We start from the raw sequence: 25,172 nt of genomic DNA on the forward strand, positions 1-25,172 counted from the left end.
CACTTTGGATGATGGATTGGTGGTTTCTTACAAGCATGCTCTTACCATACAATCCAGCAATCATGCTCCTTGGTATTTACCCAAAGGAGCTGAAAACTTGTGTCCACTCAAAACCCTGCACACAGATGTTTGTCGCATCTTTCTTTATAATTGCCCAAACTTGGAAGCCACCAAAATGTCCTTCAGTTGGCAAATGGCTAAATAAACTGTGGTCCATCCAGACAATGGAATTTTATTCAGCACTAAAAAGAAATGAGCTGTGGAGCCATGAAAAGATGTGGAAGAAACTTAAAGGCATATTATTAAGTGAAAGAAGCCAATCTGAAAACGTTACGTACTGTATGATTCCAACTACATAATGTTCTGGGAAAGGCATTACTCTAGAAACGGCAAAAAGATCCCTGGTTGCCATGGGTTGGGTGTGGAGAGGGATAAGAAGGTAAGCACAGTGGATTTTTAGGGCAGTGAAAGTAGTTTGTGTGATATTATAATGATGGATACATGTCATTATGCATTTGTCCAAACCCATAGAATGTATGATGCCGAAACTCAGCCTCTGTGCACCAATACCAAATCAAATCTTGGAGACAGAGTTTTGGGTGAAGTAGAAAAGAATAACTTTATTGCTTTGCCAGACAAAGGGGGACACAGCAGGCTAATGCCCTCAAAACTGTGTGTCCCAACCTGGGGGGATTTGGTGAGGAGTTTTATAACAAAGGTTCAAGGATGGAGTTGCTGATAAGGATCAGGGTGTGTGCAGGGCCTGCATTCCTTTAATCTGGCCTCGGGTGGTCTTTTGATGAGCTCCTGTGGTTCTGGAGGTTATCAAACTGACCTCTCTGGAATGAAGAGTGCTTCATCAAGTAGTTAACATTTTCCATTTGTTGGGGGTTTTAGTTCTGCCAAAACTTGGAAGCAACCAAAATGTACTTCAGTTGGCAAATGGATAAATATGAGAAGAGCTCGAAGATATTGTTATGTGTAGCCCTTGAGCCGTAACTAGGACCCTGACCCAAGGCCGCACTGTTGTTTCTTGACTGCTCTTCCCTTGTCTCTGCATCCCTTCTCTTCCCTGATTAGCAACTGTTTGAACCTGCCCTTTGGAACTCAGGGAAGGTCATGAAAGCTGAAACCTATTTCCTACAAATAAGAAACAGGGGACAGAAGGCTTTTGTGCCCAGGATCCCCACAGGGTCCTGCTTGGTTTCACATACAATGCCAAGAGTGAACCCTAATATAAACTATGGGCTTTAGATGATGATGCACCAATGTAGGTTAATCAGTTGAAACAAATGTACCACTTTGGTGGGTGATGTTGATAATAGGGGAGGGTATGCATATGTCAGTCGGGGGTATATGGGAAATCTCTGTACCCTCTACTCACTTTTGCCGTGAACCTAAAACTGCTCTGAAAAATAAAGTCCTTTAAAAAAAAAAAAAAAGCATCCAACACCTGTTGGCCTGGGTAACTACATAACAGCTGGACTGTTTTGACTGAATCGACCTAACACTTAAATTATTTTTTAATACATTAAATAAATACATAAACTAATTAAGAAGAAGGGAGATGTTCAACTCTGTTTGTGTCAATTGACTAGTTCTTGAACTAAATTAATGGGTTGCTTGAACTGTTTGACAAGCTCCTTCATGGGGGTGAGGGTGTGAGTCTGTGTGTTTTCATAGAATTCGCCAGTCAGTGCAGTCAAAACTGTGTGAGCTGTGGACACAGCTTACTAAGTGTTCTGAGAACTGATTAAAGACAAGAGTTCTTCTAAATCCATTGGGTTCCAAGAGGTGCCATGTAAATATGAATGTTCATTTTACTTGCTTATTTACTTCCTGTCTTTCCCTTTGCTGGAGGACTAGAAGTGTTTTTGCAATTTAAAATGCCATGTAAATTTACCAAATTACAATAATACCATGAAAAATTAAGCACTTATGGCTAAAACAAAAGTTGATCTATAGCAGTGGTTCTCAGCGTGCTGTCTCCAACTAGCAGTATGGGAATCTCCCAGGAGCTTGGTAGAAATGCAAATTCGAAGCCCATCCCAGACCTACTAAATCAGAAACTCTGAGGGTGGGACCCAGCAATCTGTGTTGTAACAAACCATTCAAGGGATTCTGATGCTCACTGAAGACTGAGAACCATTGCCCTAAAGGAAAAGAAGGGACACCGCCAGAAGCCTCGAATAAGCCTTTGAGTTCAGTAAGGACTGAACAGGAGACCCTAAGGACTTTCTCCCATGCTTTAATAAATTTATGATGTCTTAAAGTTCTTTTGTGTGATTTTAATTCCTTCTTTTAATCTTTGGCAATTCAAGCACTGAGTTTAGGTCAGACAGAACTGGGCAAATAGACAGTAGCAGGCTGATAAAGACACATCAACATAGAGCAATTTAATTAAAACTAGCAAAATACCTAGAATCCAACATGGTCAGTCTAGTTATGCTAGTCGGCTTTACTAATATTGATAAATTGATCAACAATGCAGTGAGCTGTTTACTTGGGAATTAGCTATAACAACTCAAAGCACTTAAATCCACTGAATGTAAATTATTTTTTTCCCCAAGTGAAATAATGCCAGAGCAGCCTTACAAGATTGAGAGGGTGGTCTCCACCAAATAAAATATGCCTTAAGAAGAAAGGAATGGCATGTCCCTGTCATCCCCGTCTGGTGCCAGGGCAGGCTGTCTGAGAAGTACTGAGAGGGAGAGTGACACAGAGCTTCCCCGGAGGGTACACACCGGTGACGAGCATTTCTTCTTATGCCCTAGCATGGAAGGTTCCATCGTGCGTCTGCCCCAGATCGTGGCTCTAAAGAAGAAATACAAGGCTTACCTCTACGTAGATGAAGCTCACAGTATTGGGTCCTTGGGCCCGACCGGCCGGGGTGTGATGGAGTTCTTTGCAATGGACCCCAGAGATATTGATGTATTTATGGGCACATTCACCAAAAGCTTTGGCGCCTCAGGAGGTTACATAGCTGGAAGGAAGGTAAGAGACAGATCCCTTGTGTCTGTTTAAAACCTGAATGCCCTCGGAAGGTAGTCTGCAGGGTCTTCTGATTTCCCTGAGAGCTTCAGTTCAGTTCAGCACACTTGACTGATGAGGGCAGCCTTGCCACCGTGTGTTCACAGCCACAGGAGGCCCAGAAGGTCAAGGAGCTCATCCTCTGATAGCGCAGAGTTGCATGTGATGAGTAATCACATGATCATAAAAAGACAACACCAGCTGTGCACACAGGCAAAGACAGTACAAAGGAAAGGGCAGTACCTAAGAAGTCTTAGAATGAATGCCAGTCTTGTAGACAAAGGATGGGGCGGCGGGGTTGATATTTCAGAAAGAGGGAATGATGTCTAACAAGCCACAGAAGTGATGCTGCAGAACTGTAAATCGTTTGGGTTTTGTGGCGTGAAAAACGCAAGGTGGGTGGTAGAAACAGTGAACAGATGTCAGATGTTAAGGACACTGACCCTGTGCTACAAGCTGTGGGTTTTCAGAGTTTTAATCAAAATAGTAGCAAGATCGGAAATGTCTTTTTTAGAGATTTTCTCTGCAAAATAATTCTCTTCTGCAATTTTGGATAAGCCGTGGGTCAAATCTTGTCATCCTCTGATACCTTATCTAGGTGACTTAAGATTCTGATCTGAAGGAATCAGACTGTTAAGTATTATCCCTGTCATTCTACTGCCAATGTCACCAAGGGGGTTGCTAAAATAAAACAAATGCTTGAAAGGATTTTAAAAGAAGAGGGAAGGGGCGGAGAGAAGGAAAATGAAATATTAAAACCTGGGTTTCAGGGCTCAAAGAGCCAGTTAATCTGCTGCTTTATATGGCGGTTTAATCCAAATCCTGATAGCTGTCTCCCCCAGGCCTACACCTGTCCCAGATACACTGTGACAGTGTAGATGGCTCCACCCAGGAGGGCAAAGAAGGCCCCAAAGCAGTGCATGCAGGTGGCTCGATGGCTTCTCTAAAATTCCTGATTCCTCACTCATTGTCCCCAGCAGGAACAGGAGTTCAGACTCCTGGTAAACCAGTTAGACAAACCAGGGAGTACGGCCGAAAACAGTCTGGTTGTGGAAAGCCCATGATTTAGAACAACAGATTTTATTACGGCCACTGACCCTGCCATGAGATGCACAAATGCTTAAAATGTCCAGAGCTTTTAGTGGTCTTTACCCTTCAAGAAGCATCACTTTCTTCCAAGCTCAAAGCATTGTTGTTCAGCGTCCTTCCACTGGCCTGTGGGAATTCGCTGGGTGATGCTAAAAACATAGGGAATGCCCAAGATCTTACAAAACTCAGCTAAATCTGGTGAGAGGTTAAACTTCCCTCTCCTCGACTGTCAAAGCAATGGGATCAGAGGGTCTCAAAGTAGGCGCGCCCCCGACCCAGGCTACTTGGCTTTGTGATTACTTTAGCAGAAGTTCTGAGCTACAAAATGTTTAACCAAGCGTAACTCTGTTTCCTGAACCAAAGGCACCTGAATAAACTGAAGCGAGTGGATCCTTGAAATGTTGTCAAATTTGGTAGCTGTCATCATGTCCCCCTTAGAGTTCCTTCAATTGATACCCGCTTTAAACAAAGGCTCCCGACGGCCCGTTCAGTATGGTTCTCTCACATACTCTCCATCCTGAAGTCAGGTGGACTATTTTAAAAGTGTATTTGCTCTTGTCTATGTAACTTCTATTGATTTGGGGTAGATACAGAGCAACTGTGAAAATTATTTAGTATTTACATTAATCAAGAGGAAGATAAAAGTATGTAGATCATTTTTTGCTCTTTAAAAAAACTCATTTTGTTCATACTTAGACCCAGAGGGCTTCATCATTTCCCCCTTTCCCCTCTCCCCCTCCCCGCCCTCCCCTTCACCTTCCCCTTTCGCTCCTCCTCCCCTTCCCCCTACTCCCTCCACAAATACTCTGCAGTCTCTGAATTTACCACTAGGTGGCAGCAAGAATTAGAGAGTGTTTGGCTGACCCATGCAGAGACCTACTGTCCTGAAACAGCAAGATGCAAAACCTAGAAAACACAGGGTAGTTTTCAAGATGTGGAGGGTGAGCAGGAGATAGGATGTCACTTGAGAAAGTGTCTGCCTGTGCCGTTCCCTGATGATTTAAAAATCAGTCAGATAAACACCTGTCTGGAATCCGTTTGGTGAGACTGTGATAAACCCAGATAAACTGTGGTTTCCTTCTAGCCTAATAAGCCCATGAGTTAATGGAACTTATGCATCTGCTCCTCTGTGCATTTAATTTGTTAAATTAAGTTAATTTTATATTATGTATAGTTTCCATTTAAATCATAGTTTTTATCCCCCTGGACTTTGAAGAATTTTCACTTTCAGTTTGTTTTAAACTATGCTTTTTAATTGATAGGACATAGGATTGGGCAAATGTTACAGATTTGTTTGAAAAAAAAATCTTTCTAGTATCTGTTTAAATAATTTGAGTTCAGTTTTCAGAGTTTCATCATACATATTTTTTCTGGATATTTTAAAGTATATATCTCAATTTGGGGGAGTACTGCAAAAATATCCAGCATTCTAGATACTAAATACTACAAAAGCAACAAAATTAACCATAAAAAACATTAAAGTGCACACACTAGGACTTTACATTTTTCTGAAATCTTAATAATTTCAAGTTCACTCTGCTCATGGGCTTCCTAGTAAACCTTGAGATTTGAAAATAATTACTTGAGTCCAAAAATCTAGAAAACTATAAAACTGTCTAGCTCTTAACTCTCTTTTTAAATGTGAAGGTCAGTGTTAGTGGTACAGGGACTATATTCCTAATAATAGTTTCTAGCAGGCTCTAGAAATCTTTATGGAGCAGGTCAAGGCAGATGTGTCACGTGAGAAAAAATATTTGTAAACACACAAAAGAAAAATTGGTTTGGTGCTAAGATACAACTACAGAGAGTAGAGATTTTTGTCCTTACTTCAGCCTTCCTGTAACAAAATGTCCTACAAATCCATCTCTGCTCTTGGAGTTTACTGCCTTGGCCTGACCTACTCTCCCAACCTCAGGGAAACTGCTAAAACAGTCTCTCAAGAGCCAGCAAGGTTTTACTGTTTTGCCCACTGTGAGTTCGGAGCTGCTGTAGCTGATCCATGAACAACCCACAGTGAATCTTTCTCTCCTTTCAAGACCTTCAGGTGAAATGTCAGGTACTTACTTCTCTCCACCTATCAGAGCTCCATGCCATGAATGGCTTCTTGGAAGAAAGCCTGAGCTGATGGGGCTAGTTTCCTTACTTTTATTTTTTAATTTGCATTAATTCAGTTGCTGAGGAGATGGGGTCAACACTGCAGACCCCAGCTTCTAGGATCCAGGTTTTTCTCAGGCAAGGATCCTGAGTCCTCTTGCACGCCTGGGGTTGAGCACTGGCTTTCAAAGCCTCCACTGGCTGACCAGAGATTTGCAAATGAATGAAGCAAAGGTGACCCTCCTGACTGATAGGTTGCAGGGCTGAGATTCTGGAGGAGGGCACTGGGCAGCCAAGTTTGGCGTGAGTGTTAGCCCAGAAGCCTGGGCGCCAGACAAAGGCAGAAGCCAGCTGTGCCCTGCGTGCTCAGCCCTGTCTGTATTTAACAGCCCTTTGAAGTAAATGGGGGTCATGGAATGAACGCCAAGATGTTTACCCTAAGAGCCTCCTGTCTAACTTTCTCAGAAAAGCCACCCTTGTCCTTGAACTCCAGGCTCAGGGTTCTGCATTTACTAATGGCCTTGGAAACCTTGGTCTGAAGAGACCTCTAACCCAGCCTGAAGGAAAACACAACACGGACTCTCCTTAAGACCAAAGCTAACTCTTAATTCATGGCTCATGGCATCCAGTGGGCACATGATAGGAGGAAATCGGAAAACCAGGAACCAAGGCTTCCTTGATGTTCTGCTGAGGGAACTCCAAGAGTCCCACTTTCTGAACCACACAGGTAAATTACCTCCCATCCACACACTCAGATTCTGAGAGAAAGTGGACTCAGTCTGAAAGAAATAAGATTATGCGCAAGACAGTCTTACTGTTAAAAGGAAGTGATACTGTGCCAATGAGGCATCTATTCAAACTAAGGATGCATGTGACCTTGGCTTTGTGAAATTTCTCAATTTGATAGGAAAATTGGGGATTGGGGACATAAAGACCCCTTTAGGGATCAAAGGCAGCTTTGTTTTGTGTCTTTGATCTTTGTCAGCAATGCCCCAAGGCTACGAGAATATTGTTATACCTGTTCATAAGAATGCAGCTTAATACCTCCCTCTATACTTCAGGGACCCTCACCATCCTTCCTTAGCCCCTAAACCCTTCTGCTTCCCATTAGACCATCAGTATTTACCAGAACCCCACTAAGTACCCACCACTATGGATTATAAGAGAGTGTATAATAAAGTATATAACTCAGTTCCCTACTCTCAAGGAGGTTACAGTTTCTTTGGAGAAATAAATGTAATAGACAGGAAACATTTTGAGACTGATACAATTCAATCTGTGGTTTAGAACTATGAACACTTGAGTATATTAGGAATTCTCCTCTTCCCCTCCTCCTCCAGGGGTGCAATCTCTGTGGATTAGGGAAAGCACCACAGGGATAAGTAGCAGTGAAGGTGGTCTTCTCTGTGCTCCCTGGGCCATTCCCCACCCCATGCCAAGCCAACTCCTCTGGTCTGAAGAAGTAATACAGTGCAGAGCTAAGGGGGGTGCGGGGGGGCGGTAATCTCGGGACAGACTCTTTGGGTCCAAATCCTTGTTATCCAGCCACTTTTTGCACTTTTTAGTTGGATAATTTTCTGACCTGTTCCATGACTCAGTGATGCCACCTGTAAGATGGAGATTAAAATAATACCTATCTCATAGCATTATTGTGAAGCTGAGTTAATACATGTAAATATACATGTAAAATACACATAAAATTCTTAAAATGGAGCTTCAAGCAGCCGGTGAATATCAGCTCTGGGTCTATCAATGAACTGTCAGCTCTACCATCTTTGCAGTCATGCAATCTGCCATCAGATCTGGGTTCTCCTTTCTTTAGAATGCCTCTCTTTTCCTTTTCGCTCCTACTGTTAACCACCCAATAAGGATGGAGGAAGTGCTGGGCTGAAAATCTTTGGTTTGATGCCCGGGTCTACCAACATGCAGTTATGTAACCTTACAGCATTACAAGGGAGCTGGAACAAAGACACTGTAAGAAGTTTTTATATTTTGATCCCCTCCTCCCAACCCATGCTCCCAGTGTTAAGAATCTCTGAGATGGCAGTCCATTAACAATAATTGCCAACAGCATCAGGTATTCAATATGTACCAGATGCTTTTTAAGCACTGTGTATGTATTAACTCATTGAATCCTCACAAGGACCCTGAGTTAAGTATTACCATTATCTCATTTTTCAGAGAAGAAGACTAAGGCACAGAGAGGCTTAGTAACTTGCCCATGGTCACATATCAGTAAGTGGCAGAGCCAGGATTTGAACCCAAGTGATCTAGTCTCAACAGCCTGTCTTGTAACTCTGCGGTCAGAACTCCCCTCGAGGGAACAACCCCTCATCACCTTTTCTTGGAGGCACTAGCTTCTCCCTCTGCCCCCATTTGACTCCTCCATCCTGTGCTGATTAAGATGCCATCTTTATTACTAATTTCAGCACGTGTCCATGCCTCTCCCCTCCTCTATCCAAATCTACCCATCCTTCCAGGTCAGATCATCTCCTCAAAACAGCTCTTTCCTGACCACATGAGCCCCATCATCCCATTTCCTACATCCCACCCGCTCCCTCTTCACTGGCTTCCCCAGCACCCTGCTGGAAGGCACCAGCTCTCAGCAGAGAAAGAAAACACCTGCTGCTGCTCAAGGAGGATTGTGAAGAGCAGCTTGGCTGCGGCTACTCTGGAAAATGACCGCCTCTCTCTCCCTGACCCTCCCACCACATCCTCCATCCTCAAAGTGAACCTCCTGGATACCATGTGGCCAGTGCCTTCAGTCAGGCCAACGTCACACACATCCTCCTCAGATACAGTGAAAACGCTGTTTTTATGAGATTCACTAAACAAAATAAAGGACAGAAATTTAATTTTGATTTTAATGTAAGTGGAGAATGGCTGCCAGGGACTAGGCTTTCTATCCTCCTCCTCTTCTTGGGCTCCTGCATTCAGAACATAGCCCAGAGCACATCCTTGTACAAACTTGCTGAATGGAAAGATGGAAGGAGGGAAGAGGCGGGGGATAGGGAGAGAAGGAGGGGAAGGGAAGGAAGGAAGGGAGGGAGGAAGAAGGGCAGGAGGGAGGAAAGAAGAAAGGAAGGAAGGGAGGGAGGGAAGAAAGGAGAGAGAAAGGAAGGAAAGAAATACTTAGAAATGGAAAGAAAAAGGATTTGAATGGAGAATTTAAAATTAAAATAATTAAAGAGAGGGAACTAAAGATGCAGACCTACTAGAGAATGGACTTGAGGACACGGGGAGGGGGAAGGGTAAGCTGGGACAAAGTGAGAGAGTGGCATGGACATATATACACTACCAAATGTAAAATTGATAGCTAGTGGGAAGCAGCCGCATAGAACAGGGAGATCAGCTCGGTGATTTGTGACCACCTAGAGGGGTGGGATAGGGAGGGTGGGAGGGAGGGAGACACAAGGGGGAAGAGATATGGGGATATATGTATACGTATAACTGATTCACTTTATTATAAAGCAGAAACTAACACACCATTGTAAAGCAATTATACTCCAACAAAGATGTTAAAAAAAAAAAAAAAAAGAGAGAGGGAACCAGAGTAGAAGCGATGGGGAAGGAAAAGAAGAAACAAACCAACAAAAATGAATGAAGAGTGTGAAATGAAGGAGAAAGGAAGTCGGGGAAGCAAGCCTGTGGGCCAGGTAGAGGCATCATGTCACCAACCACCTGTAAGGCAGGCCACTCACTTTACTATGAACGTTTAGGAAAGTTCATAGTAACTTTAGGTACTCTCTACTTACTTACCTATTAACTTTAGTTAGTAGTTCATAGGAAGAAAAACTATATACGTTTTAAATGCTTGGGTAACGACCCATGGTTGGGAGCAAACACGACACCCATAACCCAAGGGAGAAAAGTGACGGGCGGGCACAGTCCCAGGCGCAGAGGTGGGAGTGGATGTGGCAGGTGAAGGGGAGTTAGGACGAGATGGACCTGCTCAAAGCAGAGCTCTCCCCAGTTCATCTTCCAGGGAATGGTCAGAGTAGATCCTAAGTGGGATCCTAAGCTGTCTCATTATCCTGGAAGAGAAGGTGGCTGATGCTTTACAGACCCCACTGCTAATGCAGAGCCCCTATGGGCCCACTAGCTTTTCTGCAGGACAACCCCGAGGGTCCTGGGCTATGAGTCAGGACAGGTGGGCCAATGGATGGTCTGCCTGGCCAGGGCTGAGTGCCTCCATGTACCAGCTCTGAGTCCCCCACCATCGCTGTAGAATGAGGTGATTGGAGCTTCTTCAGGCTCTCAGCATGCTTACCTGGAACCTCAGGTTTGGCCTCAAGGGTCAGACATGCAGGTAGAGAATCATTCCTACCACTGTACGGACCAGCATCCTGCATGGGTCAGCGCTTCAAATAGGGTTACACACAAATCCCAATAGTTGTCTCCTGCTCAAGGCACAACTAGAGTTTATCTGGTCCTCACCTCCACACTGGTTTAATATCTCTCCTCTCCCTTCTGCTGCTCCCTTCTCCTGAAAGTTTTCTTTTTATCTTTGTCTGTCTTCTTTCTTCAAGACTTAATGCTACTTCCTCACTAGAGCCTCCCTTATCTACTCCCGCTGGTAATATCCCCTCTCCTTCCTCGGCCATCTGGTAGCCCTGCTGCATAAACTGGTCTGCATGTCTTGTTATTTTTCCTGCCATTACTCCTCCACGAGCACAAGCTAATGTAATATGCTCAAGGGCAAAAAACACATCCCGGATTTTTCTTTGGACTCTCCTGAATACTAAACCAGTGCTCGTATGGGCTAGGTACCCAAATAAATGTCTAGGAAACCACTTTTCCTTTACACATCTGGTTTTGCCTTATAGAACTCAACTCCAAATTTGCAGCATCCCATTTTTATATACCTCCTAGGTTGTTTAGGGAGAGACTAAGAAGAAGGGATAGAAAAAATAAAGAGTTTGGTGATGCCCATTGAAAATCAGACCACATTCGAGAATCAAATGTCTTGTGCTATGATGGGTGGAGATGGGGCCACCAACACTGAGATTTATTTGCCTTCTTTTTGGATTTCTCTCCTCTATTAAAGGACCTTGTGGATTATTTACGGGCTCACTCACATAGCGCTGCTTATGCCACCTCCATGAGCCCCCCGATAGCAGAGCAAATCATCAGAGCAATGAAACTCATCATGGGACTAGATGGGACCACGCAAGGTAAGAGGGTCTGCAGCAAGCAAATCTCCCGTGAATTCCTTTCCTAGACCTCTCCCTGTCTCCCTTCTGCCCCATCAACTCCCCCCTTTTCAAATATACATTTCTGTCTTTTTTTTTTTTTTTCTTTTTTTGGCCACATTGCGTGCCATGTGGGATCTTAGTTCCCAGACCAGGGATTGAACCCATGCCCCCTGCAGTGGAAGTGCAGAGTCTTAACCACTGGATCGCCAGGGAAGTCCCTGTGCACATTTGTCTTAACCAATTTGTAAATCAAGCCATATGCACATCAATAGTACATAATACATAATAGTACAGAGTACATAAATGTACTAGAACTGCCGTCAGCACACAAAAAAGCAGAGGATGCTCTTTTAAAGCAATGAAAACTTTCGAATTCACCTCTTAATGTGATCAGCAAATGTGGATAATTTTGTTTATGAAGCCACACTTGGTGTGTGTTTGCCTGTGCTTCCTTGGAACTGTCACTTGTGTTTCCCTGGGAACAAACTAGTCAATTTAATATTCATTTTTTTCATCCACCCACCCATCTATCTCATCATTCATTCATTCATTCATTCATTACCAGCCAGGAGCTGGGGAGAAGAAATTCACCACTGCCCATTTAAGAATATATGGACAAAACACTCACAACGATAACTTACCACCCATTTCTTTGATGTTGGATCACCACAGCCAAGGTGTGCTACTTTGTTCAACTCAAATGAGCTTAACCTTTTTTTTGAAAAATGGTTTCATCAAAGGCTCTTGGAACTCTCCATCTTTCATATACAGTTTATAGAGCTTCTACTATTTATCACAATGGGGGACAGTGATGACTAGGGCAGTTCTTGCTGTCAGGCAATCTAGTGAGTGTGTTTGTAGAAGCAGCAAATTACCCTGGCCTCAGACCTGCTCACTGGACTATACAATCCGTGTGCCCTGACCCACCTCTCAGCTGATGTGAAACCCTATACTGTCTAGTGCAATGTTCCAAGCCTACTATTTCAGTAGAAATATGGAGAGATCCATCATTTTTCAATTTTATTAAAACAGCAGAATACTTTATTCACATACACATTTTACCCAGAAGCCTACCATATATACAACAGATTAAAACAAGGCTGGTCCGGATGACGTAGTGTCTCTACCTACCTCCAAACCAATGGTCCCTGAAGCCCTTCCACTGAGCCCCCGTGCTCCTCAGGTCACTGGGTTGAAAAGGATAGACTTTTCTTTTTCACTAAAGCAAGAAAATGGCATGGAGGGTGACTTTGTTCCTCTATGTAAAATGCAATGATTGACTGACCTCTCAGGTCATTTCCAGCCACGTCTTTTGGGATTTATGATTCTGTGTCTTATTGAATAGTCCGTGTGAAAAAGAAATTCGTCGCAAAGCACCGAGCTGATCTCCCCGTGCTATGCTGCTGCTTCCCACTAGCTAACTATTTTACATTTGGTAGTGTATATATGTCGATGCTACTCTCACTTCGCCTCAACTTTCCCCTCCCCTTCCCCGTGTCCTTAAGTCCATTCTCTATGTCTACATCTTTATTCCTGCCCTGCCACTAGGTTCATCAGTACCATTTTTTTTTTTTTTTTTTAGATTCTATATATATGCGTTAGCATGTGGTATTTGTTTTTCTCTTTTGCTTTGCGAGGACCTAGAGGGGTGAGATAGGGAGGGTGGGAGGGAGGCTCAAGAGGGAGGGGATATGGGGATATATGTATGCATATGGCTGATTCACTTTTGTACAACAGAAGCTAACACAGTATTGTGAAGCAATTATACTCCAATAAAGATCTATTAAAAAAAAAAAAAAAGGAAATGCGAATCCAGTCCATCCATGGTGCAATGCTTAAGGCATAAACTGAAAGCAGCTGCCTGGACTTGACTCCTGGGATACTACTTAACTTGCTGTGTGGTCTTAGGCAAGTGATTTCACTGATCTGCTCAACCCTGAGCAAGTTACTTGTCTGTGCTTCAGTTCTTCCAGCTGTAAAATAAGGAAAGGGATATTGATGAACTAAGGGTTTTGTGAGAATTAGGTAAAATAAGACATATAAAATGCTTCATTATGACTGAAAACAATTCCATCAATAGTAAGCCTTGTATAATTGCTTACTACATTACTTGGTATTATTCCTGAGGTGTTCAAGAAGTATTTGGACTATGTCTTGGAGAAGCTGTAGGAAGGATTCTTGTGATGCAAGTGAGGTAAGACTAGATTTCCTTCAAGGTCCTGGATTAGTCAGGATAAGCTAAATTATGCCAGTGTAACAAATAAACCTTGAGAATCTCAGTGACTTAACTGAATCGAGGTTTATTTCTTGCTCACAGATCTAATACCAGATCTAATACAAATCGGACATCTCCCTGCCCACCTCCTCTCTGTAGGAAGTGACTCAGGCTTCTGCGAACTTGAGGCTTGGCCATCTCAGCACCTGGCCTCCACAGTCACCATGGTAGAGAGAAAGAACATCAGCCTGGAAGTGACATATCACCTTGCTTACCATCCATTGGCCAAAACTAGTCACATGGCCCACCTGAATTTGGGGAAATGGTGGTGGTAAATTAAGAGATATGGATATAGATATGAATAAGCAGATATCTTTCAACCTTCTAAAGCCAAAACTCAAAATAGACCTGTCTCCATTCCCACATGAGCTGTCCAGTTGTGTGAAAAAACTGGTCCGGAACCACTGGAACTCTCGCAAAGTCATCTTAATGATCTTCTTGACTATGTGCATTTCTTAATGGAAAACAATTATTTGAGACTAAAGCTAAAATGCCAGTTAAATGAATTGTCCTATGATGACCAGAATTATCCATTGGTCATATTTTCAAGATGAATAACTAGAAAAAAGTTACCCTGAAAATTAGCCTATGTCTTAATAAAGATCACTAATTTCTTAAGCCCTGTAGTGTATATATTATCAGCATCCGTTGATTAACATGTCCCCAACTTGACAATCTTTTCCTTCCCGCCTCTGGATGGCTTTACCACTTCATCACAGACAGAACTCACTCTGTTTATCTGACCAAAAAGATCTGCAGAAAAGTTACATTTAAAGACATGATCATAAGAACTTTGATAGCTATCTATTATCAGTTTTTCTTCCTCTGAGGGGAGAGATATTTCCCTTGGTTCTCTCTCCTGCCTTATAATTAAAGAATTGCCTGGTCATTATTTTTAACCTCCCAGTTAAAGGGTCTCACTTCACTCTTCTTGCCATCTTAAGAGAAAAAAGAAAGAAATGAGAGAAGGATACGTGTCCAGTCTGTGTTCTCAGAGTCAAGTTAAGAGGAATCAGGGAGAAAGATTGGACAGTTTCTTTTCAAAGGAACAAACAAAAGAAAGTGATAAAAAAGAAAACTGACAGAATCATCAGCCAAGTTTCAGATAGTTCAGCCTGACATGGCTTTTGAAGAATTCAAAAGCACACAATGAATCATCACACTGGCCTCATTGACAACAATGCCTGCTTTAAATAAGATAAACAAGTCTGGTTGGGAACGTTGCAGTAACTCACCCCTTTCTGCAGAGATAGACCAACTCTCAGGGTAAAGTTGCCCAAAGCTAAAAGGGCTGCACTTCGTCGAGCTGCCTTATGGGATCTGAGAAAACACCCCGCTCCGAGCCTTGATCTTCGGCTGCTCCCCTGCCGCTGTGATTGGAGCCTTTCAAGGCTTTGTTTTGGGTTGAGTTTGGGGAGCGGTTGGCCAGATCTGTTGCATGATGAATGTCTTCACTTTAATCTGCAAGGCAAAGCCATACGCTTCAAAGAAAGGCAGACTACAGGAATAAGGTCAGCGTTCTTTGAAGCCAAGATTCAAAGATGAAATAGCAGTCCCAGTGAAATGACAATGTTTATGCACAAACAGCCACCTTGACTCTGCAGCCAGGCTGCTCGTGGAGTTAATGCACCACAATCTGAGGGGCTGCAAGCTACCCAGGCCTTCCACAGGCACCGAGGCCCTTCTCATCTCCTGGCCTGTCACTTCGTGCAGCACAATGAATGCAAAGTGGAGATTTGGCTTCTCCATCCTAATGGATGTTGGGTGGTCCCCCAGCCAAACCAGTGCTGTAAGCCCTTCAAGGGCAAGAGCTGTGTCATAAATTCATTTGGTGTCCCTCTGAGTGCCAAGCCAAGTGCTCAGCTTAATAAATATGCCATGACTCAATTTCCATCTTGCAGACCCACTCGATTTCAGCATTTATGCTAAACAAGGAGCCTTGAAAGGCACCAAGATGGAGGGAATGTTTATCTCATAGGACTGGGAGCTGGGAGTCAGTCCCACACCAGTTGTGGCAGCTGAAGGGATGACTCAGTGATGGGGTTACCTCAGTGATGAACACCACTTTTGAAGAGGTCCAGAAAGATGGCAGCTCTGTCATTTTCTTCATCAAGACATGGTCCAGGCAGGAGGGTGAGGCCCAAGAGACACCAGCCACTCCCCTAAAGAAAGCATCGTCAACAATTGTCTTATTATTTATTTAAATCTTTGATGCATATTTTTCAATTAATCAGTCAACATTCTTTTTGAACCCCCAGTTTGGGCTCTCTGTCCCCTAACTCTGGGTAACCTTTCACTTCTCAGAGAAAATAGAAGTTGTATTGCGTGGAGGGTTTAGGGTGCGTGCTTTGCAGCCAGACTTCATGGGGCCCGGTCCTCTACCTCCCACTTGCTCCATGAATGGCAAGTTGCTTACCCTCTGTTAGCTTCAGTTCCTTCATTGTAAACTGGGGTTGTAGGGAGGATTAAGTGATGTAATGTAGATAATGAACTTAGCATGATGCTTGATGCATAGTAAGCACCCAATAAAGGTGAAAATTACTACTATTTTTAACTCATCTGCTTTCTCCCTTTCCTTCTCTAATTTTTCCAATAGTTTTTATGCACCCTGGAATCTTCCTGTCTCTCAGGCCTCACCTACTCCATCAGCAAATCCTGCAGCACTTCCTTTGACATATCCCAGGAATCAGGTCCCTTCTCACCCTCTCCACCACCACCTCCATCACCTCTCACCTGGATCACTGGAATGATCTCCACTCCCCACTCTTGCCATTTTATGACTTGTTCTCCACACAGAAGCCAAAATTATCTTTTAAAAAAATGTAACCCAGACCATATCACCCCTTCACTCAGAACTTTTCATTGTTTTCCATTTTTCTCAGTGTAAAGTCCAGACTTTGGCCTTCTGGGCTTCTCCTGATGTGGTCTTCCATATTTCCCACCACTCTTTCCCTTGCTTGGTCCACTCCAAGTAGCTGGCATACTTGTTTTCCTAGAATGCAGAGAACAGCTCCCACAAAGGGTCTTTGCACTTGCTGGCCTTTCTAGAACATCATGTCCAGCCAACACATGCATAGCCCACTCCCTCACTTTCCTCACATCTTTGCTCAAAATCAGCCTTATGAGAGGAGGAGCTGTATCCTTAATTGCACACCCCTTCTTGTCCCTCTAATTCTCCTCACCTTGTTTCAGTCTTTTTTTTTTTTTTTTAATTAATTAATTAATTTATTTATGGCTGTGTTGGGTCTTCGTTTCTGTGCGAGGGCTTTCTATAGTTGCGGCAAGTGGGGGCCACTCCTCATCGCGGCGCGCGGGCCTCTCACTATCGCGGCCTCTCCTGCTGTGGAGCACAGGCCCCAGACACGCAGGCTCAGCAGTTGTGGCTCACGGGCCCAGTCGCTCCGCGGCATGTGGGATCCTCCCAGACCAGGGCTCGAACCCGCGTCCCCTGCATTGGCAGGCAGACTCTCAACCACTGCGCCACCGGGGAAGCCCTTGCTTCAGTCTTAGTAGCATTTATGAGCACCTGACAAATTATATACGTATCTGCTTATTTTCTGGTTTCCCACTAGGATGTAAACTCCAGGAGAACAAGCATTTTGTCTGTCTTGTTCCTGACACCGAGAACAGTGCCTGGCAATGACAAGTTCTCAACAAATATTTGTTGAATCCTTCTCTCTTTCCCTCTTAGCTCAGCAAATAAACGACCCTTATCTCTTCCACATCTCTGTGCTTGATTCTCTCCCTTCCCACCTTCTAAAGGCACCAGCCCCCTTTCTCAACCAGGAATCTGTTCATCTCCTTCATTGTAAAAAGCCTCCCCTCACCCCTTCTGTTTCAATAGCTGTCAAGTCGCACACCTTCCATTGCTGCAAGTCTTCTCAGAAGAATGGCCGTCTGCCTGTTCCCCCTACTCCTCCCCCTCCGCCATCAGCCCTCATCCTCTGCCCATTTCCATGGACTCTGTTCCCTCAGAGGTCGCCGCTGCCCACCGACCCTGTTTTAGTCCTTTTCCAGCTGAACTTGACTGACCTTTCCACCTCATCCTCTCTCCTTGAGAACAGTCTTCCCTTAGTTGTGGAAGATGCTGTTCTTTTCTGGTTCTCTTGTATTTATCTGTCTGTTCTTCCTCCCCTTCTCTGCTAGTTCTTCTTCCCCATTTGCATTTGCCAGAATTCCATCCTCTGCTCTCTTTACATTCCCCTCTGCACATGTATGCCCCCTTTTTTCTTTTCTGTGATGTAGAAACGTGCTTCTCAAACTTGAGCCTGTACCAGTGTCTCCTGAAAAGGTGACGAAAACTTCTCCACTTCAGAACAGGCAATAGATCACTCCATTGGCTAAGGCAGTCCTTATCTGACCAAAATGGCTCTAGGAAAAAGAATCTCTGTGATTTCATCAACTTTTCCTACTGTTACTTCAGTGCTAGGCTGATGGGATAATCACCAACGTTGTGAATCACAAAACCGTTTTTTGCTATCATATGCATGGAAATATTTGATTTGTTTATCATTGAGTAGTCAGTAGTGTTTCCCTAGAGAGGAAAAGAGTAGTGGAAATTACTTACAAGTGAAAGTAAATACAGAGTTCCAATTCCTAACATGTAATATCCAACTTCAGTGGAATACACCTTCATCATTGCTAATAAAATCTCTTATGCTTAAGCAATAAAGTTAAGAAAAATAGAATTTTCTATTTTTCTTCAAAGTCACACTTGTCCCTCTTTGCCTGTAAACAGAAGGAGTTTCTGGGTGGCAGGGTGGGGGACGTGTCTGGATATTGTATAGGTAGAGAAAAACTAAAGGTAAAATCAAGATGGAATAATGAATTGTGTTCTTCCTGGAAATAAAGGAATTAGCTATACAGGATACTCAAAAAATATAGGAATTTGACAGGATGGAATGCAATAGGCTGTTTTTCCTTTTTAATTTAATATATTTTCTGAATATAGTATTCTGGGATTATTGCTACAAAAAGATGAGACAAATAGTATTACCATCATCCTTCCTCAATCATCTTAGGGATTATCCAGATAATTTCCTTAATTCTCCACTTTCAATATTTCAATATGGAGACGTAGGCTTTGGTGAACTGTAGCAGGAAGGCCAATAAGAGAAGGATGGGGAAACTGACTCGAAAATTAGAGCTAAGTACCCCAGCCATTGTGCCAGTACAGGAATTTTGCCTCAAGCTGAGCTTCCTTTGCCCTTTAGAAAATCAGAATTGTGATGAGCCCAAGATCTGAGGAGGAAGTATTAAATAGACATGCTCCGCAACAGAGGGCCTCCTCACACTAACTTTGTGAGGTTTTTTTTTTTTTTTTTATTTCTTGCATGACTTGAGAGGTATTCAAAACATTCCATCTGTGAAGAAGCTGTTACTTCGGCCCTAGAATTCTGCTTGCACATCTCATGCTGCCTTTGGTGAGACTGAGGAGTGAAGACCCTCAGCTAATGGGATCGCTCTTCTTTTTCTTCTGAGTATCAGCTTCTGGGGTAGCGAGGCTCTCCATTCCTGAACTGGGGAGGTGATGTCTTTTAAATGTGCATTTGGTTATATCACGGTGTCACTACTTTATGGTGACATTGACCATTCTAAAATTAAAACTGAGTATTCTGTCCCTTCACTGCAAAATCCCTGGTTCTAGTCCCTGAGAATATCTGAGGGGTTAAAGATCACTGTGGTTTCTGTGCAAAAAGGAACAGCAGTGGAAAAGGGGGGATGCATTCTGTTAGTGGATGAAGCTCAGATCATGTTCAAAAACACAGATAAGTCAAAATCAAAGAAAACAATTGGAGTCCTCTCTGATTTCCAGCAGCTTCCACCTTCCCTCATTTTTCACCCCTTGACCACCACCCAGCCCTTCCTTGTTCCCGAGCCTGGACACAGTTGCCCTTGTATTTTCTGCTACTCCAGCTCACCTCTCAGAACAGGCTCATACCCAAGCTTGGAGACCAGGTGAAATCTGGACTCAGGACAGCTTGGAATGGGGGTTCATGCTGGAGTGACCTTTCTAGCACCTGCCACCAACCCAGAGAGACCATCCTTAACCACCCTTTCTAAAATATCACCCCCTCCCTTGTGGACGACTCTATCTACTCCCTTATTCTGCACCATTTTCCTTCATAGCACTTACCACCACCTGGAATTATGTACTTGTTTCCTTGGTTATTTTCTGTCTCCCCAGGAGAATACAAGTCACATGAGGGCAGGGACACTGTCCCCAACTTCAAGCAGTATATGTTGGCTGAATGAATGATCCCATTCAGTGTAAGGTTTGGCCATATCACAGCAACTATTCATAAGGCATTGGTACCACCAATTGGTATTCCGTCTATCTAGAAGATTCTCATCTCTCCCCACAAACCCACTACACCCATTCTTTATCTCCTGAATCTCTGTTCAGCCTTCTAAGTCCTCTCACAGTGGCCACAGTCAAGAAATAATCCTTCCTTCCTCTGTCTCATGAAATCTTTGGCTCTTATGTTAGTCACACACACCTGAATTCAGTCCTCCAAATTGGTAGTGATTAATTAATTAATTGTGCCTTAAGCATCAAATATGCAAATGAATGAAAACTGAATGACCGAATTTGGGACTAAGCAGATCTCCTGGACAAGGCTTGAATTCTAATCACTCTCTATAAACAACTACAGTATCATTTCTTTAGAGGTTACTTACGGAATTATTTTGGTTCAAATACTGGAGTTATAATCACTTCCTTGGTAGATATATGCATAAGCCAAAATGTAGAGTTCCTTTCCTATTCTTTTGAGAAATGAATGGTTTCACATTATTACATATGCTAAGGCTTTGTCTAGACACCATCTAATATAGAGGTGAGTAAGCCAGATAATTCAAGCCATTGCTACCAAATAGCAGAAGCAAAAATGGAGTTTTTCCTTTAATTATCCAAGCAGTTAGCTGAATCCCTCACTTAAGGTTTCCTAGGGAGACACCATCCAAATCTCATAAATGCATTTGACTCACACAGTAATCAGCAAAGACTGGGCACCAGCTGATCCTCTCTGTCCGAGTTGAAGTACATTTCCAAAACAGAGGCGAGCAGGTGTTCTTAAGCATCCAAAATGGCATTTTCCACTGAGTATGTTGGAGGGACCTCCTCCCCTCCTCTCCTCCATCTTAATGATGATTTGCACTTAGGGTCTTTTTCAATCAAGAGACTTCACGTTTTCATGACATTATTTGGTGACTAGTAATGAGAGGTTGAAAAAATAAAAGTAACACTGAAAAATTAGAGTTTCCCTTTACCAGGGCACCATTTAGCCAATGAAAAGTAAAAGGGCGTTAGGATTTTGAATCCTTGAAAATTTTTCATGGTATCTTTCTTACAAGGTCGGTATTAGTTAAGATTAATTAGTTGTTGTAACAAACTCCAACATATAACACAGTAGACATTTTTTTGTTGCTCATATAGAGCCCAAAATGGGTGTAAACCCAGCCTCCTTCCATCTTGTGGCTCCTCCAACTTATGGCTTCCAAGGTTGCCATCAAAGGGGTGAGGAGCAAAGAGGTTCGTGTGTGTGAAGTTTTCAGAGGCCATAACTGGAATGGTATGTTTTGTTTCTGCCTACATCCTATTGCTGTGACTCAGTCACAGGACCTTACCTAACCACAAAGCATCCTGGGAAATGAAGTTAACCACCTGCCTAGGAGGGGGAAATGGGATTGGTGAATAGCCAGCCAGTCTTTACCACAGGACTTAACCTCAGCCCAGGAAATTCTTTCCCCAGCCTTTCTGATGGACGTATACTATGGGAAGACATTGTATATTTTAGACAGTTGCCCAATCTTTCTCTATTGACTTAATAAATAAACTCTTGACCTGGAGTGGAATAAAAGTAGCTCAAGGAAAAAGAAAAACAAAGTCCAAAAGACTGAAGACAAATCTCTTCCTTTTATAGGGACTCTCGGGGCTTCTAGTCTGGCTTTTACTATAACCACTTCTGCTTCTTTCTTGTAGAACATAGTCCCAGGCCGTGGCAGGTACTGAGATCATTATCATTATGATGGTGCTCAATTCCCCAATGCTGTGTACTTTTTGGAAACAGAAAATGGACCCTGGGCATAATGCTTCCCCCGAATAAGCTAAAAAGACATGAAATTGGAACAGCTCTGGAAGTCAGGCCAGAACAGGAGAGAATGTATATTTTGGAAGTAGTAACACACTCTCAGAAAATCAGGCCATTTTTCTGAAAGGGGGGATGTGATGAGACAGGAAATTATAAATTGCATCATTATCAGAAAATTATAAATTGCAATTTAAAACATACAATTTAAACACATGGACATTTAGGTTAGTTATCTGAATCAGATGGGTTTATTTTGAGTCACCCCAACTCTCTTATCCAGCCACACTTTGGTTCTTTTGAGACCACGGACTAAAAGGAGGCTAAGAGGCTTTAAAAAGTATCAAACTTCTGATGTTCATCACATCAGCACCCAGCATGTGACTAATCAAGGTAAACTAGTCACAAGGGAAAACTGAATTCTAAGCCCAGGTAGAAAAATAAAACTAGCAACTTCATATCAAGATTGAATTTATATGAAAATATGATTCTACTCAACATTGCTTTAAGCATTCCATCTACTTTAGGAAGCACTAAAAGCTGTGTGCTTCTGTTATGTACATGTGGGCAAATGCACTCCACATAATTCATTCTGTACCATATCTGGGATTTTATAAAAATGTTTTCCAAAGGCTTATATTTCTGTTTTGTATTCAGTTCTTAGGAGAAGGAATTGAATAAAATGGCAAGGTCTTTCAGATAACTTAATTAATTTATGAACATCAATCATTTTTCTTTTCCTTACCCTCTGGAGAGGAAACTGAAGATAAAAGAAAAAAGAGTGAGTCTTAAAATATAATGCATTCACACTGGAAAATACAACCATGCCTCGTTTTTAAATTATTTTGTCTGGATTATTTCATTCATCCTGATCATTTGTGAAATTTTATCATGAGATTGGCAGGTGAGGGACTGACCCTGCTTCTAACCCGACATGGGCTTGGAGAAAGTGGCCCCCGCACCTTCCAGCTGTGACCTTGGACCTTTGCTCTGGTCCCTGCAACAGGGCACACATATTTTTACACTTGAGTTTGATAGGTTTAAAAAACGGGAGTGACTAACTGGGAAGATTTAGTGCTTTGAAGGGGGAAAGAAAGGAGTACACTGGGTGACAGCAATTCACTCTCCAGAGTGGAATTTTCTCACTTTCCTACTGTTTATATTTGACACGAGATCCATTCACAAACATCTCTTGTAAGATGTTGCGTCTCTGCAGGGCAAGCTCTTTGGGGGCTGCAAACTACACTTATCCATCCAAACTATCAGGCTTATCTCGTGGCTGTTCTTACTGACTTACTCTTCACCCAGAATCTCTGTGAGGAAGAGACAGTGAGAACCAGAAAGGACTGTGGTTAGGGACATGAAACTGTGATAATTAGACGCAGAGTCTTTAAAGGTCATCTCAGCATCTACCTTGTCGTAGAGTTCAGCGAATACAAAATTGACTTCCTCCAAGTTCTTTTCTCCCCCTAAACCCAACCACACATCGTTGGTTCTGTCCCTCTGAAGTCCCTCCATGAATGCAGAGGAGCCCATAGAGAATCCCACCCATAATGGGCCGTCTGAGGCCCCTGGCATCCAAGGCTCATGGCATTGTTGAGGGAGGACCCAGCCACTGCTTCCTAAATATATTTGCCACTTGGTTACCAGCTGGAGATGCAAAGAGAGGCAGAGAAAGAGACAGAAGGCACGGAGGGCTGCATTTTCTAAATGGTTTCAAGCCACTGGCCTTTCAGCAACAGCTAACGCAGAACAGATGGCAGTGCTACGCTCGGCTGGCTTTCAACTGAGGGGCTGCCTCCGTCCATGATTAATCACCTGTGCTGGGGGGTAAGAAAGTTCTACCTGGTCTTTGTGTGTAGCGGGGGGAACCTAAGGTTGGGGTCAGCAAGCAAAGTGACAGGTGTTGCCTCTCTGCCCTATTGCTGCTCACGTGCTTGTAGGACCATGCTGCGGGGAAGGGGATGGGCATCCAATAAACACAGAATTAGCCAAACTGTGGAGCCCCAGCTAGGAGGGGAAGTTTGTCTGGTTGTGCAGAAATGGCTTGAAAAATGTTCCACAACGTTCTGTCCCTTCATTTACTTCGCCTTAAGAGTTAGCCAAGCGTAGAATTTTATGGCAGTTCAGTAAATTCTGCACTTGCTTTGAGGCCTTAAAAGATTTCCCCAGCAAGAGTGTAAAGAGAATCTGTTTGTCTTTTAGATGGCACTGGGGCAAAAGGATAACATGGCCACTTCCTTCCTCCCGTCCTACAAACAAGATATCCTTTTACACCATGAGTCCTACAGAAGTTACCTCTTCACTATTGTTTCCTCTGTGTGGATGGAGTCTGAGATGGGGGAGTTGTGATGTAGCACACATGGAATTCTCTGCTGGTTCAGTCCAACTGGAGAAGAACATGATTCCAGCTGCAGGATCTTGAGGGTGAAGGGGAGTCACTCTTCCACAATGATCTTTGTTTTCTCCATCACGGGTTCATTTTCAGCTCAGCAGCAAAAACCCCAAAAGCAGGGGAGTGCTGTACCCCAGCCCAACTCTTGTCTGGAGAAGTTTGGGGAGAAAATCAGGTCAGCCACAGCCAGGGAGGATTAAGCAGGTGGATTTGTGGCTGGAGAAGGCCAGCGTGTGCTCTGAGCTAGACAGAATGTATTAGTTCTCTATTTCTACGTCACAGATGACGACAAACTTCAGGCTTCAAATGACATCCGTTTATTATCTCACAGTCTCCTGGGGTCAGGAGCCTGGGCAGTTTCTTCTCTGCTCAGGCCCTGGCAAGGCAGAAATCAAGGTGTCAGCAGCTTTTTTCTGGAGTTCACACTCCTCTCCCAGGCTCACGTGTGGTGGTGGCAGAACTCAGTTTCTGGGGGTTGCAGGACTGAAGTCCCTGTTTGCTTGTCAGCTGTCAGCTGGGGCCCCTCTCAGCTCCTGGAAACTTGAATTTCTTACCATGTGACACCCTCCATCTTCAAAGCCAGCAGTGGAGAATCTCTTTCTTCAGAAAGAGCCCAGTCCTTTCTAAGAGCTCACGTGATTACATCTTAAGTACTGGTTAATGTCGCTAAAATGTACTTTGTTTTTATAAAATAGGACTTTATGTAGTTAGATTTCCAGTGGTCATATGCTTCAACTTGAATACTGAGAATGAACATTATTCTGGTGACTATTTAATTCTGGAGGTTAAGAAAATATCAAAAGGCATGTCCTAGGCACCAAAACAAAAGAAACTGAGGAGGGTACAGGAACAACCAGATTGGCTGTAGACACCACAGGTCACTTCCATTGATCACAGAGGCCCAGCCTTAGAGGGCAAATCCAAGCAAGTCAGTTCAGTCTTTGGTGAAGACTGGAAATGAATAGTTTTCAATATTTCTGAACCACAGAATTTTTTTTTTCAAA

General features: G+C 43.3%; 1 protein-coding gene and 1 long non-coding RNA gene across 7 annotated transcripts in view; both read left to right on the forward strand.

Moving 5' to 3' along the window:
• Nucleotides 1–25,172, forward strand: part of SPTLC3 (serine palmitoyltransferase long chain base subunit 3) — a 127,764-nt gene that overhangs the window by 83,779 nt on the left and 18,813 nt on the right. For all 6 annotated transcript variants that reach the window (XM_082359072.1, XM_082359073.1, XM_082359069.1 and 3 more), the window contains 2 exons: nucleotides 2,775–2,994; nucleotides 11,261–11,387. In XM_082359072.1, coding sequence (XP_082215198.1) covers nucleotides 2,775–2,994; nucleotides 11,261–11,387 — 347 coding nt within the window. The remainder of the gene's footprint in view (nucleotides 1–2,774; nucleotides 2,995–11,260; nucleotides 11,388–25,172) is intronic.
• Nucleotides 17,194–25,000, forward strand: LOC309612925. The gene is made up of 2 exons (XR_014235416.1): nucleotides 17,194–23,603; nucleotides 23,979–25,000. It is a non-coding gene; the product is annotated as an uncharacterized lncRNA (long non-coding RNA).

The sequence above is a fragment of the Balaenoptera borealis genome (genome assembly GCF_965194805.1).
Source record: "Balaenoptera borealis genome assembly, chromosome: 16".
In the NCBI taxonomy this organism is placed as follows: Eukaryota; Metazoa; Chordata; class Mammalia; order Artiodactyla; family Balaenopteridae; genus Balaenoptera; species Balaenoptera borealis.